This window comes from Platichthys flesus, chromosome 13, assembly GCF_949316205.1.
Source record: "Platichthys flesus chromosome 13, fPlaFle2.1, whole genome shotgun sequence".
In the NCBI taxonomy this organism is placed as follows: Eukaryota; Metazoa; Chordata; class Actinopteri; order Pleuronectiformes; family Pleuronectidae; genus Platichthys; species Platichthys flesus.
In genome coordinates this window covers 17,105,346-17,118,601 of record NC_084957.1, presented here as the reverse complement: position 1 = coordinate 17,118,601, position 13,256 = coordinate 17,105,346, and the positions used below count along the sequence as shown (strand labels likewise).

The following is a 13,256-nucleotide window of genomic DNA, read 5'->3' as shown; positions in this document are numbered from 1 at the left end:
ACGAGTTGGAGGAACAAATTTATCTCCGCAGAATTGGCTTTCACATTGATGCTCTTCTGAGAGTGGTGGAGTTGTGGCTGCTCTCAGATCGGTGATGTGTGAGAGCGAAGTTTAGCATCAATGTCCTTTTGTGCAGTTGTGTGTGTGGGCAGCACTAGACGGACTTGCAGTGATGGGATTTGCACGAATCAGCAGGAAGCTGTAATTGCCGGCTGCCCATGCAGAATCTTCCAAACCTCTATTGGCAGCGGTTCAAAGATGAAGCCCCCTCGTTCTGCTGATTTGAGCCTGGCTCCCCTGATTGTTCCCTCTCAGAGAACAACAGAGACACTTTCGTTCAGAGAGCTATCCATGTTTTCTCAGGGGGAGCAAGAGGAAGACAGCGATTTACTCACTTTCACAGAGGAAATCAGCCTCTTTTCCCATTGTGTTGTGGTTAACCTGTCACAACTACTTGGAAAGTAGTGTTTAGTGGGGATCGCCCAGATGATTATGTCCTACTTGGCCACTTACCTCCTTACAGAGTGTGTCATTTGGGAAAATTATGATTTCTGTTGTGACTGACTCAAATACCTGTGCATTCTTGCTTCATGTCCTCCCCTGTAAAGTTTTACATCCCCTGTTCCAGCTGCTTCTATCACTGCTGAGACGGCTCCAAACAACAACCTGCTTAAACAAATTATTCTGCCTCACGTTGAACTTTTAAGTTTAAAAAAACAAGCAAATGGTACTAAGGCTTCACCTTTTTGTCTTGTTACACATTGTGATTTCACACATAAAACATAAATGATCAACCTATAGAATATATTGCATTGTTACACAGTGGATTCAACCATTCAGCAGAATATGAAATAGTCCCTTTAACTTTGAGCAGACACATTTTTTTATCCTTTTGGCACATTGGTGCATCTGTCTTGTTTATAACATTGTGTCAGGAGCCAATATGAAAACATCTTATGACTTGAGTCATAACTGAAACTATGAATCAACAGCGCACTAATCTAGAATCTATTTTGATAAGTTTAAGACATTTTGTATATTTTTGGACTACTTGTTTCTCATGTCATATTAAAGTCTATTTGTAGGTTTTTGATGGCGCCTTAAGCTCAGAAATATATTTTCACTTTTTTATATGTAATTTATCATTAAAATAATAATAATAAAGATACAAAATAAATGCAACCTTATTCTGAGGATGTTTTGTTACTCATTATATACCCTGTATTTGTAATTAAGTAAAATGCTATGGACATTTTTACCACTTTAGCTTAACCAAACAATTCAGTACCATTTTGATCGCGTTGCCCTTTAAAAACAATCCCCACTCTTCTTCTGGTATGCTATGTGGTTATTCATGGTTTGTTTGGGGCCGTTTCAGTAGAAGAGGGTATGTTTTAGGAGCAGAGGGACCCAGTGTGTTTACATCGTGGTGTGGCACAGACCATTAACTAAACTGGAGCCAGGTGGCCGCCCTTAAACCCAGTCGTAAACACACAACACCAAGGTTTTGCAACATTTTTTTTTGTTCTGTCCCGGCTAGTTAGACCAGTCTAGCCAATGGCCAGTGGCTTTCACTTACAACCCCTTCCTCTCCATAATGTTGTGTCTCCTTCTTCTGCTCACAGTCTGATCAACAAAATCCGTCCTGGTGTCGTCAAGAGGGTTAACAGGCTGCCCACGCCGATCGCTGGACTGGTAAGACTTTTTACATTTTTATTCAACCTAAATTTGAGTCACACGATGTTGCATACGTTTATTTAAAAAAGTATTAACACTTGTCTTCCTCATGCACAGTCCCGACTCCTGTTATTGGTGTTTTCCCATGTTCCGGTGATGTCTAACGTAGCGTGTTAAGATGTGATAGGAGGCGGTGAAAGATGCAGCTGTCGAGCTGACTTGTGACAGGTCTGAGGCTCAGCTGCCAGTGAGCGAGTGGCGTCTGCCTCAGTGGCTCGTCGCTCCGCATATCCATCCGCTCTAATAAGTTCAGTGAACGTGCGGCTTGAAAGGCCACCGCTGGCATTTCAGTGAACCCTAAACATGATGTCTGCCCCGCTCCAGGCTGCGTTCAATCATAACTACAGGAAGAAGAACTATAGAACCAGAAAGAAATCTTTGCGCTGGTATGATAATTGAGTTTATGATTGACTGATGGAGGTTCAGAAGAATTTGATTCATGCCATCAGTTGTTATTGAATCAGCTCTCTCACCCTGGCTCTGTCTTGTGGCTCAGCCGGTTGTGGCCACGGTGACTCGGTTGAAATGTATGTTTTGGGAGTGTCAATACACAAGTCCTGTGGAAGTAGAGGGTTGAAAATCGTACCTTTAACCCATCCCTCACAAGGCTCTCTCTCTGGTGGGAGTAATTGAGTCCAGCTGAGGAATTATGGAGAACCCCTACCCGGCCAGTGTGTGTTGGTGAGATCAGTAACGCTCAACATGTTTGGCAGGACAATGACAGGCTGGCAGTGGGCAAATTGGGCTGGCACTTGTAAACAGTAAACATAGTATTTCCAGCACCAAACGCTGCCACCAGTATGTCTGTGTTATGACACAAATCATGTTTCCTGGCAGTTTGTTTTGGATGGCCGGAAAATCTAACAGGCCGGGCACCTGCTGAGGTAATGAGGAAAAGTATCTCCTCCATCAGTAGCACTGGTGTGGTATTTCCGAGGCTTGGACATAAACCTTAAACCACTTGATCATAAATTCTCCCGCAAATGTGAAGGCTGCCGGTTGGCCCGGCGGCGATCAGTTACTGCCAACCACACGGAGAGCAGCAGAGCGTTCTGCAAACAAACATTACTCACTCTAGCTCCGCTGTGAGAATCAGCTTTTCTTCCAAAGTATTAAAGCTGTGTTGTTGTAGATTCCTCCTTCCTCTCTCTCATCTCTGTAAATAAAGATGAGGAGGGAAGTATTTAGCCGCGCTCTCTCTCAAATTCCAAAGTAAATCAACCAGTTAATGAATATCTTCAGACATTTATCCCCACATAATGCGGGTTATCGCTATAGGCTTTGTCTCAATGTACACGCTACCTGTCTCCACTGGGCTTTACCGGAGATTCTTCTTAGTTTCCAAAAAAGGCCCATGTAAGAAAATGAATGTTCCAGATAATAGAGAATGACTATAATCACCTTGTTAACGATCAGATATGAATGTTTTTCATTCTCATAGTAGTTTTTTGAGAGATTTCAGCTCCCACACCGAGTTTCAGCTCGGTCTGGATAAAGGGCCCAGTGAGGGAAAGAGGGGAAAGAAACGGAAATCTCTGGTTTTGTGGAATATTTAGCAACACTGGCTCCAGACCCGGCCCTTTTCTTTGGCTTCACTCGCGTCCAAGGGAATGTTTCCCATGTCAGCAGACTTCTCGGCGTGTTGTTGATCACTCTGAGCTGTGGGTTTGAGTCAGGGTTCGGGCCCGGTTCTGCGGGGCAGGAAGCCGGCACATGAGTGGGGGACTGGATTTGAGGAGCGACTGGGCTTCAATGATAGATGACTCCATGTGACGCTGCGTGCCGTAAATAGACCGTAATGGAGATAGTGCTGGATGTTCCCACATATCAACTCCTTGGTGAGTTGAGGTAGCAGTGGGAGGAGATTAACGGTCTCCATGGCCCTGAGGGAGGCTTTACTGATTCAAATGTGTAATCATCTGTGACAGGCATTTCACCATGTTTTGTTACTGTGTTGGCGTTGTATGGGTGTGTGTTATGACTGGATCGGAACAGGAGCCTTCTTTTGGGCCAGTTTCAGACGTATTCTGTGTCCTATCTGGTTTATTGTGACAAGATTGGAAAAAGTGTAGCCTGATATCTTAACCATAGCTTTGCTTGGTGCGAGGGGGTCAGCTGAGGGTAATTGTAGAGCGTGCACATCTTGGAGAAACAATGCAGTTGAAGAAATAGAGTGACCACAATGGAAACCAGTGGGATCGACTTTTATTTCAAACCAAACACCTTTTAGAGTCTGATTCTGTTTCTTAGTGTGACGTGCTTAAATCAGGGGGTCCTCAAGTCTGCATGAGAGGATTACAGGCTGCTGGATGGTTACAGCATATTTAGCAGGATTATGTTCAGGCACAAGTCAGCATAACATTCTTTCAACATCATTATCTCTGCATGTTCTGGGACTGACTGTTGGGCTTTGGTTTGATAGTAATGAGGATAATTAACATTTGTACTCAAGGTTCTAATCATATCTAACGCGCTGATGATTTTAAAGTTACTGTCGTGTTGTTGCTGTTACAGTCTGAGGTGAAGAGACACATTTCAGACTGTACATGCTGCATGCGTTGAATAGCAAGGCACAAGTGAGCTATATTACATGCACCAGTTACGAGAGAGGTCTCACTTATGATCAAAATATCTTCAGATGACGCAAGAGGAGAGAAAATCTTTACAGTGACATAACGAAAAGAAACGGTGACCCCTGCTCCTCCGCACAGAGGAGGAGGGAGGGTTTGATCTTTGACCTCTAGGGGCCCCGCGGTGACCTGCAGGGCCTGTCAAAGGGCCGTTGAAGGACAACCAAAGCTGTCAGTAGGAGATGCCTGTAGCGAGAGGTCAGCGCTCCTACCATTTGCTAATAAGCATGTTTGCCATTTAAATATAGAACGAGCTACCCCTTAATTATTCTAGCCCACGATGAAACCATGTGTCATTACACAAAACCCTGTTTAAGCACTAAGTCCCGATGGGAAGTGCAGACTTATAAACAAAGACAGCCGGGATCACGAGTGAAGAAGTCATAACCCCAGAAAGGAATGGTGCTTGAGTGGTTCAGCTTTGTATGAAGTGTATGAGTATTTATGGAGACATAATGTATTTTCACTGTGCTCACACATCTGTGCCAAGCATGTGCCCTCATACGAAACGTACGCAACATAAAATGAATCATATGCTGTGACGAACGAGGAGGAGAAACCGTCCTTCCACTCCCATGTCCTCACGATTTGCTTCAGGGGAAATATTTGTCAGTTTCTATCAGCCGGGCTTCATGTTTCATAGCAACCGAATGTCTCCAAAATACTCCACCTACCCGCATGTTCCACAGGTATTCGAGTGAAGGGCTTGGCCGGGGGAAGGGAGGGGACAGTTTCAGGGTGTGAGAATAAAGGAGACGACGGCATGGCAGTGTGCTGCCTGTGTCTGTCATTTTTGCACTCGCATGGCCGGTTGGGTGGGACTTCCACGGAGCTCTGACGTCATCCTTCCTGGTTTTGGCTCCGTCCCCACCCAATTGCCCAGCCCACAGGTAGCTTTGCTGCTGTCACTCAGCTCCTGTCACGCAGCCTCTCCCCCCCCCCCCCCCCCTCCCACCCGCATGTGTGTGTTTGTGTGTTCTGCACTGGGTCACTTCTTATTTGCTGCTACACATGCTCCTCCCCATCCGTCTCTGCTCTCTGGATATGAACTTTGGAAGCAATGAGTTGCAGGCGGTGTCCCTGCCATCCCTGCTAGAGAACTCTTCAGTGACTATTCTTTTGCTCCTGAGGGTGGACAACCTCCTCATCCCTACTTTGTTCCTTTTGTCCAGGACAACCTCAACGTCTTCCTCAGGGCCTGCGGCAAGCTTGGACTAAAGGAGGCGCAGCTCTTCCACCCCGGAGATCTTCAGGACTTATCCACGAGAGTTACAGTCAAGTAAGTTACTCTCCGATACCCATCATTGTGGTTTGCAGAGAGGAGGTCTGTCTTTTAAACTGACACCAATTCATGATTTGAACTCTTCTGTTATTGATTTAGCTTTTGAAGTTTCTGGGTACTCTGATCTGTATATTTGTTTTCGCTTTCTTCAGAATCAACTCTTTCAAATCAGGCCACGGTCATACACCAATCATCCACAGTTACTTGTTCTAATCTTGTGGCTGATCGATGTATGCATCCATATTTTTGCACTGCTGGGATGAATGTTTACATGTGTCACACCATCCCCACACACACTCACAGTATTCCAGAGGTGTTAAAAAAGGTCAGCGCTATTTTCAGTGTGCGTGTACAGTATTCCTGTAGTAGCCCGCACCTGTTGAGGCACGGCGCTGCTCCGTGTGCGTCTTTGAAACGCGATGGAGGTGTCGAGGTGTGAAAACACACAAGTCGGTGGAACAGAGGATGTGAGGAAGGAAAGAATCTCTGATGAGAATGAAAAAAAGCTGATTAGATTCACTTGTTTTGCTGCGTGTTCAGCAAATCAGCTTAAAAATGAGATGTGAGAGTTGATAGCTGTTACATGCAGGTTATGTTTAAAGAGAAAGGAGTTGAGCTTAGATGATACACAACTTTGATGCTGGATGGTGATATCACGATACTTCTATAGTGTTTGTTATTTTCTCGTTTTAGAGAGTTGTTATTGTGTCAATAGTGTGCCAGGTAGATAGGGATGATGTATGTAGAACAACCTGTTCGGCCTTTACACCCGAGTGTGTTCAGGAAGCAGAGCACAGTTCATCCACACTCTCTGTGGCTTTACAACACTGTGGAGCTTAAGTGCTTCATCACAGCAGGTTGTTAGACGTAAGCAGTCACTGGCAAATACAACATTTTAGTTTTGGAAAATAATGCAACATGATTTAATGAAGTTGTGGTCCTGCTGTATCTGTCAACTTGTGTGTCACTTGGCATCGCACGCAGTTGTGCAGTTAAGGTCAGATCGGATGTTTCTTTGAAAAGTTACCACAGCCTCAAACAACGTTTCTCCCACGATCCACCAGAGAATGTCAGTAATCTCTATTTGACTATATTCATGCTGAGGCAACACACAGGGGCAGATGTACTGTACATACACTGGCACTAAATGAACAAACTGCCTGTTGTTTATTGAGCCTCACCCTCTGCCAGCAGTTTCATTATTGCTAAATGCTAAACGCCAGCTCCAGTGTCATAAATACAAAGATAAAGTTGTATAAACCTCATGCCCCGGGTTCGTTATCAGAACTTCAACCCATTGCGTAATCCTGTATTGGGATATTGGCGGCAAATAGTTTCAAAATTAAATTGAAGTTGACAGCAATCTGAAATTTATTCTGAGATGAAGAATGACGACTAGACTTTGTGACATAAGAATATGACTCTACTTCCCCTTGCATTTGGGAAATTGGTGTTTCTGAACCAAATCCTTAGAATGAGCAACACAATAACACTTTTCTGAGTGTCCTGCAGCTCGACTCGGTCTGCCTGCAGGCGGGGGTTTGGTCAGACGGGGCTCAAAGTCCTATTTTTAGGAGCCGGGAGTCGCTTTGACTGGCAGGATTGATTGGAATGGTATCGGGACTCGTGGTTGAGGAGCTTTTAATAGATTGTTGTCTCCCTCTAGTACATTCTCTCTCACTTGTGTATTTGTGTGTGTGAGTGTGCATGTGAAAGTTTTAGTGTGGTTACTGGTTTAGATTGTGGTGTTTGCACAAAAGAAGTGGCGTGCTGAAATCAAACGTCTTCAGAGTGTAATGGGGGCCGGAAATAGAAAGAAAGCAAGTCAACACTTGCAGATACAGTATGTTGATAACACTTTAGTTAACACACACACAGCAGAAAGAATTTCGGCTCAAGGCTCTCAATGCGGATCAGAAATGCGGGAATGTGACTTGAGTACAGGTTGAATGTTACATGTAATCAAGTACTTTTCTACTTCAGCGTTACTGTTTTGGAACTTCTTGAGTGAATTATCGATGTAAATACCAGGTTTTACAATTTACGAGAAATGTCAACAGGAAAAACCAGCATCAATCCAAAGACCGACTGCGTGTTTTCATAAAACCCAAGACAAGGACAGATCCTCATTTGAGCCCAGAGGATACACGGTGTGTAAATAGTGTGTTGTTTCGGAAGTTTTCCTTTCCTAATCTACTCCCAACAGAAGGGGCCTTACTGACTCAAAACCCACCAACCAAAAACTCTGTGGCTGAGGGTCACACCCACATGTGTCTGACCTGCGTTTCCTTGTTTTTGTTGCTGTGCATTAGCTTTTTTGTAAGTGTTATTTACTTTATTTATTATTCCTGTGGTGACTTTGTGGGGTTTGTCAAGGATACCGTTCATTCGCAAAAGAAGACATACAGAACATACTTTGTGTGTCTTTGATTGCTGCTGCAGACACTAATGCTCACCTAAAAAATGCTCGACAGAAGCAGGTTCTCATTTGTCACATGAACCTCCTCCAGCTGCTTTGTTCATGAGTCAGTCATGATGAATTATACGGAGGAAATGTCTCCTGCCGCTCTCGCAGCCTGTTTTCATTGGCCCCACAGTTTTTCTTTCTCTAAACCTTTACACAAGATGAAAAATGTGAAAGTGTTGTGATTGAGGGCCCAATTATGTGGTTCCCGAGCTGCAGTTCTTTATAACAGGAGATGGCACACGGAGAGTGACACGAGGAGATGATCCCAAACATGGCTGCAGCCAGTGGAAGTTTTCCACTGTTACTTATCAGAGAGTATAGGCAAATGAACAGAGCACAGAGCACAGAGGAAGGGAGAGAGAAAGTAGTTTCTATCAGCTGTCTTTGCCCCTGGTGTGTATCCAACTGCCACTCCCTTAAACCCTGTCTGACAGGTGCTTCGCTCAGCTTCCCTGTTCTGTGGTTCAGCAGCAGTGAGGGGGGGGGGGGGGGGGGGGGTTGCTGTGTGCTGCTTTATAATGCAACAATCTGACATTTCATTTATTTTCCGTCTTTAACGTTCACTTTGGTATCTGCAGCAACTTGAATGAACACAATGAAAGTGGGATTCTTCAAGTCGTCTTTTTGCAATAAATGTCCAAATAGTGTTTTATCTATTTCCAGCTCCTCGAAGGTGAATAATTACTAGATTTGTTTTACTTAAAAAACGATAACAAAGAAGTTGGGGAAATTGTGATGGGATTTTTTTTCAGACTTTTTATTGACCTAAAGATTAATGGAGAATTAATGAACAAATTCGTTAGAGTCTGATCAAATAATGAAAATCTGCCAATACGAGCCTTTAAGGGACAATCGGTATCTGCATTTACTTTGATATTTATGTTTCTGTAATTATATTTCTTAGATTTTAAATATGTTATTTACATTTACATTTAGATTAAAAAATATTATATAAGTAATTTATTCTGTTGTATTTGGGTCTTCATTTTACCTTTAATTACTTCTTATAAAGTTTATCCAATGATATATTGGTATCAGAATTTGTATAATTTTTTTACTGCCTTAGTTTTGCCATTAAAAATCCTTATTAGTCTGGCTCTAATATCGATCAGTAGAAAATAAATGCGGATTTAACTGTATTTCCACAAAACATACTTCCATTGATTTAGGATTGATTGGTTTTATTAATCTAAGCCTACATGAGACGGTTTGAAATAGCTGCTAACAGCTACGTGTGCTGAGAACACGACTCAATACATAAAAGCTTGTGTTATTTCAACAGCCATAAAACATTATTGAATGTCAGCTCCGACCTTTGAGCTGTGCAGTTGTATTGAACTTAACCACCATCTGCAGTGCATACACCCTCTATTGCTCTGTGTTGTGAAACCTGCTCTCCGATAAAGAGGTTTATCAGTCACAAGAACGTTCAATATCAGATGTGTCGCGTTGCATGACGGACTGTGGTGATATACATGGTTTCCCCCACAGCGCCCACTGACCAGACTGAATCTGAATCATCATTGGAGGCTTTGACTCACCGGATGCATTAGACCAGCTCTGTCCATTTGTAGCGACTGCTCAGGAAATGACGCATCTTAAAGGGCTCAATTGAATTGTACCCACTTCCTTTAGACCCTTAAATGGCCACTCAGCAGCCGAGACTCCAGGTCGGAGAAGGACCACGAATCCAAGGACACGCTGGCTTGTCCTTGATGACGTTAAATGTCAGCGGATTACTTTACACTTGACCTCTATAAATGTTTCAACAAGAGCCATTTGTCACAGAGCTAACTGTTAAATGGGACATCTGGCTCAACAGGCGGAAATTACAGCTGGTGAAGCCGAGGATGCCCACGTCATTATCCTGCACCTTTCCATGTTATACTGTCACACTGTTGCTAAGGAGCTCTAATGCTTATTCAGCCTTTTTCAGCGTCTACATGTCAGCTACATGACGCTCAGACTTATCTTTCTCATACTTACGGTACATTGCAGTGGGTGGGGGAGGTGTGGGGGAGGTGTACAGCATCATATCAGGCAATAAAGGTATAATATACTGTAGCTGTTGTTTAACTAGATGCCTTAGAAGGTAAACTTTGAGCAGTGGTGGAAATGAATTAAATTCATTCAAGCTTCACCAAATTACACACACTCATAGATATCAGTCCTTTAAATGTGCCGGATTTGTTTCCTCAAGCACGAATTGTTCTCTGGGAAAACATGGAGAAGTTGAAAAAACCTTATTTCAAAGAAAGTGAAAAAAAAGTCCCTGGAACTGTAAGATAATTGGATCCCCCCCAACATTTTATTGGTTTTACCCGGGCCCATACCACATCCTTCCACGAACCACACATACACACAACGTGTAAAACATGTCATCTTATAAAAAGTGATTTTAAGCTCAAAACCCATCAGCATATAAAGGAGGTCAAAAAGTGGCTCCACGAAATCAGGTAAAACTTGTAAACGGTGATAATAACAAAAATAATGTTTTATATAAAATTATAATACAGCAACTGACTATGAGGAATAGCTAAAGCAGCTATAATAAATATTTATCGATTACAAAACAGTGTGAAAAAGGTTCCTTATGATGAATTGTCCCTCGAATCTGCAGCTTCACTTTGCGTTATAGTGAGTTTCAGCTCATTGTAGCTGCTTAGCCCAGAATGTCACTGTTCTGGTTCATTCTCTCTCATACTGATATTACTGGTGACCAACTGGTGAACACAGCGGACCATTTATCAGCTGAATAGCCAAATATTCCCCTCAGGAGTTGGTAGAACCCAATAACAGAGCAACATAAGGGAACTTTCCGTTCACATGATCCCGATGAGGAACACGACTCAAAGGAACGATGAGGTTTTGCTTCATGACTTCTGGATGTTCAAATGAGTTTGACAACACATTCCCCGTATCGGCTTTAAAAGGTGTTGCCATATCAATATTGTGCTCACAACAATGATAACAAATTATTCATTTAATATAAGAGTACATTTGAATGCAGAACCTTTACTTGTTATATAGCTTTACACAGTAATTTTACTGTTTTTTTTTTTTTTATTTGAAGTAAAGAATGTATGTACTCCCCTCTGTGACCTCCACTCACTGACAGAACAAATCCCCCACAGAGACGGGTCCAAAGTCTCACTCGTCGTGATTTAGCAAATTATTGACATGGGGCTCGACTACTCTCCAAAAATGAAACTGCCCAACAGAGGCATGTGGATCAAAAAATGTCCTTCTCCTATGAGGAATGCAAGTGAACCTCTGTGCACAATAGAGAAAGAGGAGTGGTTATGTGGGGCGATTACATGATGTGGATTATGCAATCGCATCCTTGGCTGCGGATCAAACCAAATGTTTGAACTACCTGAAGGAATGTGCCGTTTCTCAGAGAAATTTGGACGCACTACACAGCCTCTTATCAGAATTTATTCAACATCGAGAGATATTGCACCTTGGACATGTTGTGGCGCTCGTGAATCAACGCAGAGGGGTTCGAGCAAAGTGCACCGTGTGTTGGCGTGTCTGGGTGTGGCTCACTGAGCTGGCACCGCTCTGGGACCACATTTTATTATGTGGCACCGCTGTCACTCCTCATTGCAGCGTTTCGTAAACTCTGTGCAGATTATTCAATGACGGCGCACGGCCAAATAAAGTCTCCACACCGCGGACCAGGCCACAGCTGTATAAATACAGAAAGGCCATTACAAGGGTTATGGTTGTGCTCTGTAGATGAGTCGGAGAGAGAAATGCCAGCCTCACCCTGTGTCCCGGCTCACAGAGGCTGCAGTGTCTGCGACGCGTGTGACACAATGATGCCCGACACTGTCTCACCCGAGGCTGATCCCACGTCTATTTTTATTAGACTCATAAGAGCTCAGGTATTTTTATGATAATGCGAGAATAGATAAAAGGATTTCACATCCGCTGTGACTGCACGCACGAGATTAAGGGATCTTCATTGCAGAGGTATGATTCAGATCACGCTCACAGGCTCAGATCTTTGTCTGTTGTTGACGCGTCGTTTTTAGTGGAAATTCATGGACTCTGTCACATTATGTCGTCTCGCTTCTTTCCTGTAGATATATTATCTTGGTGTAGATCTTATCATATTGGGCTCTGTGGCGGCAAAGGAAAGTGATTGACAAGTTGTTTGTCTAACATTTGAATGGTGGCTTGTGTTTCTTATCTTTCTCTTCGTCCCTGGTTTGCGTTGGCAGAACAAGCAGTTTCACTGAGAGATCTAATATTTCAAGTTTGGCAAAATGGTGTCAAGTGATGACAAGCCTGTTATGTTAGAAAAGCAATCTTGTTATGATATGTTTGTAACAGTGTAAAAGTAAGTTTGATCATTTCTCAATAGCTTGTTGTCTGACATTTTCCACGCGTTTGACATTGCGTGGTTGATGGTGGTGTACCGGCAAATGTTGACTTCCAGTTGTTGACTTGCACTTGTGTATCTGCGGATCTTTTGGATTTCTACTGGAGGTCAAATGAAGAGTCGCTGTCGGGAGATGGATTTCTCGTCTCTCAACCTTTGACCTCTGGGAGAGTGTGAAGATGTGAATGTCAGAGGTCGAGGATAAATCCTGAGATAAATGTCTTGTGGACGTCCCGTTCATTTGTCAAGCCGGAGGGTTTCCCTGTCAGAACTCTGGATACCTACTGCACCACATTGTCTCAGGGCTCAGCCATTATGAGGACTGTGAACTACACTGTTCCCCTTACTTAATGTCAGTTGCAGATTTTTGGTTCTATCTATTTGACATCATTCTTGTTAACTCAAGTGAGCTGTGGTATTCCCAAATGTCAGACGAGCATCTGCTCAGCATAGTTCAGACAGTTGAAATATCAAAGTGATTAATTTTTTATATTACTACTTCAGAGAAGTTATTCCTAACCTGTACTCTCTGTAAAGAGCTTGTCTGGTGAGGTTTCGTGCTCAGTCATGTGAGTGCTCAGCTGATTCCAACAGACTACAGTAATGTCCCGAGGCCCTTAAGGCCTGAAAATAGCCCTTTTTATTTTCTCCTGTCTTCAGCTATTACCCTGAACCATAAATGACTATTAAGAGAGATGTGGTGGTAGTTTTGGTACACTGCAGCTCAGCTTATTTTCTGGACCTGGCTGC

The 13,256-nt window shown here is 43.2% G+C and overlaps 1 protein-coding gene across 4 annotated transcripts in view; it reads left to right on the top strand.

Annotated features, from left to right (window-relative positions):
- lmo7a (LIM domain 7a) overlaps positions 1-13,256 on the top strand; it is a 47,496-nt gene that overhangs the window by 7,059 nt on the left and 27,181 nt on the right. For all 4 annotated transcript variants that reach the window (XM_062403052.1, XM_062403053.1, XM_062403055.1 and 1 more), the window contains exons 3-4: positions 1,626-1,695; positions 5,540-5,646. In XM_062403052.1, the coding sequence (XP_062259036.1) occupies positions 1,626-1,695; positions 5,540-5,646 (177 nt within the window). The remainder of the gene's footprint in view (positions 1-1,625; positions 1,696-5,539; positions 5,647-13,256) is intronic.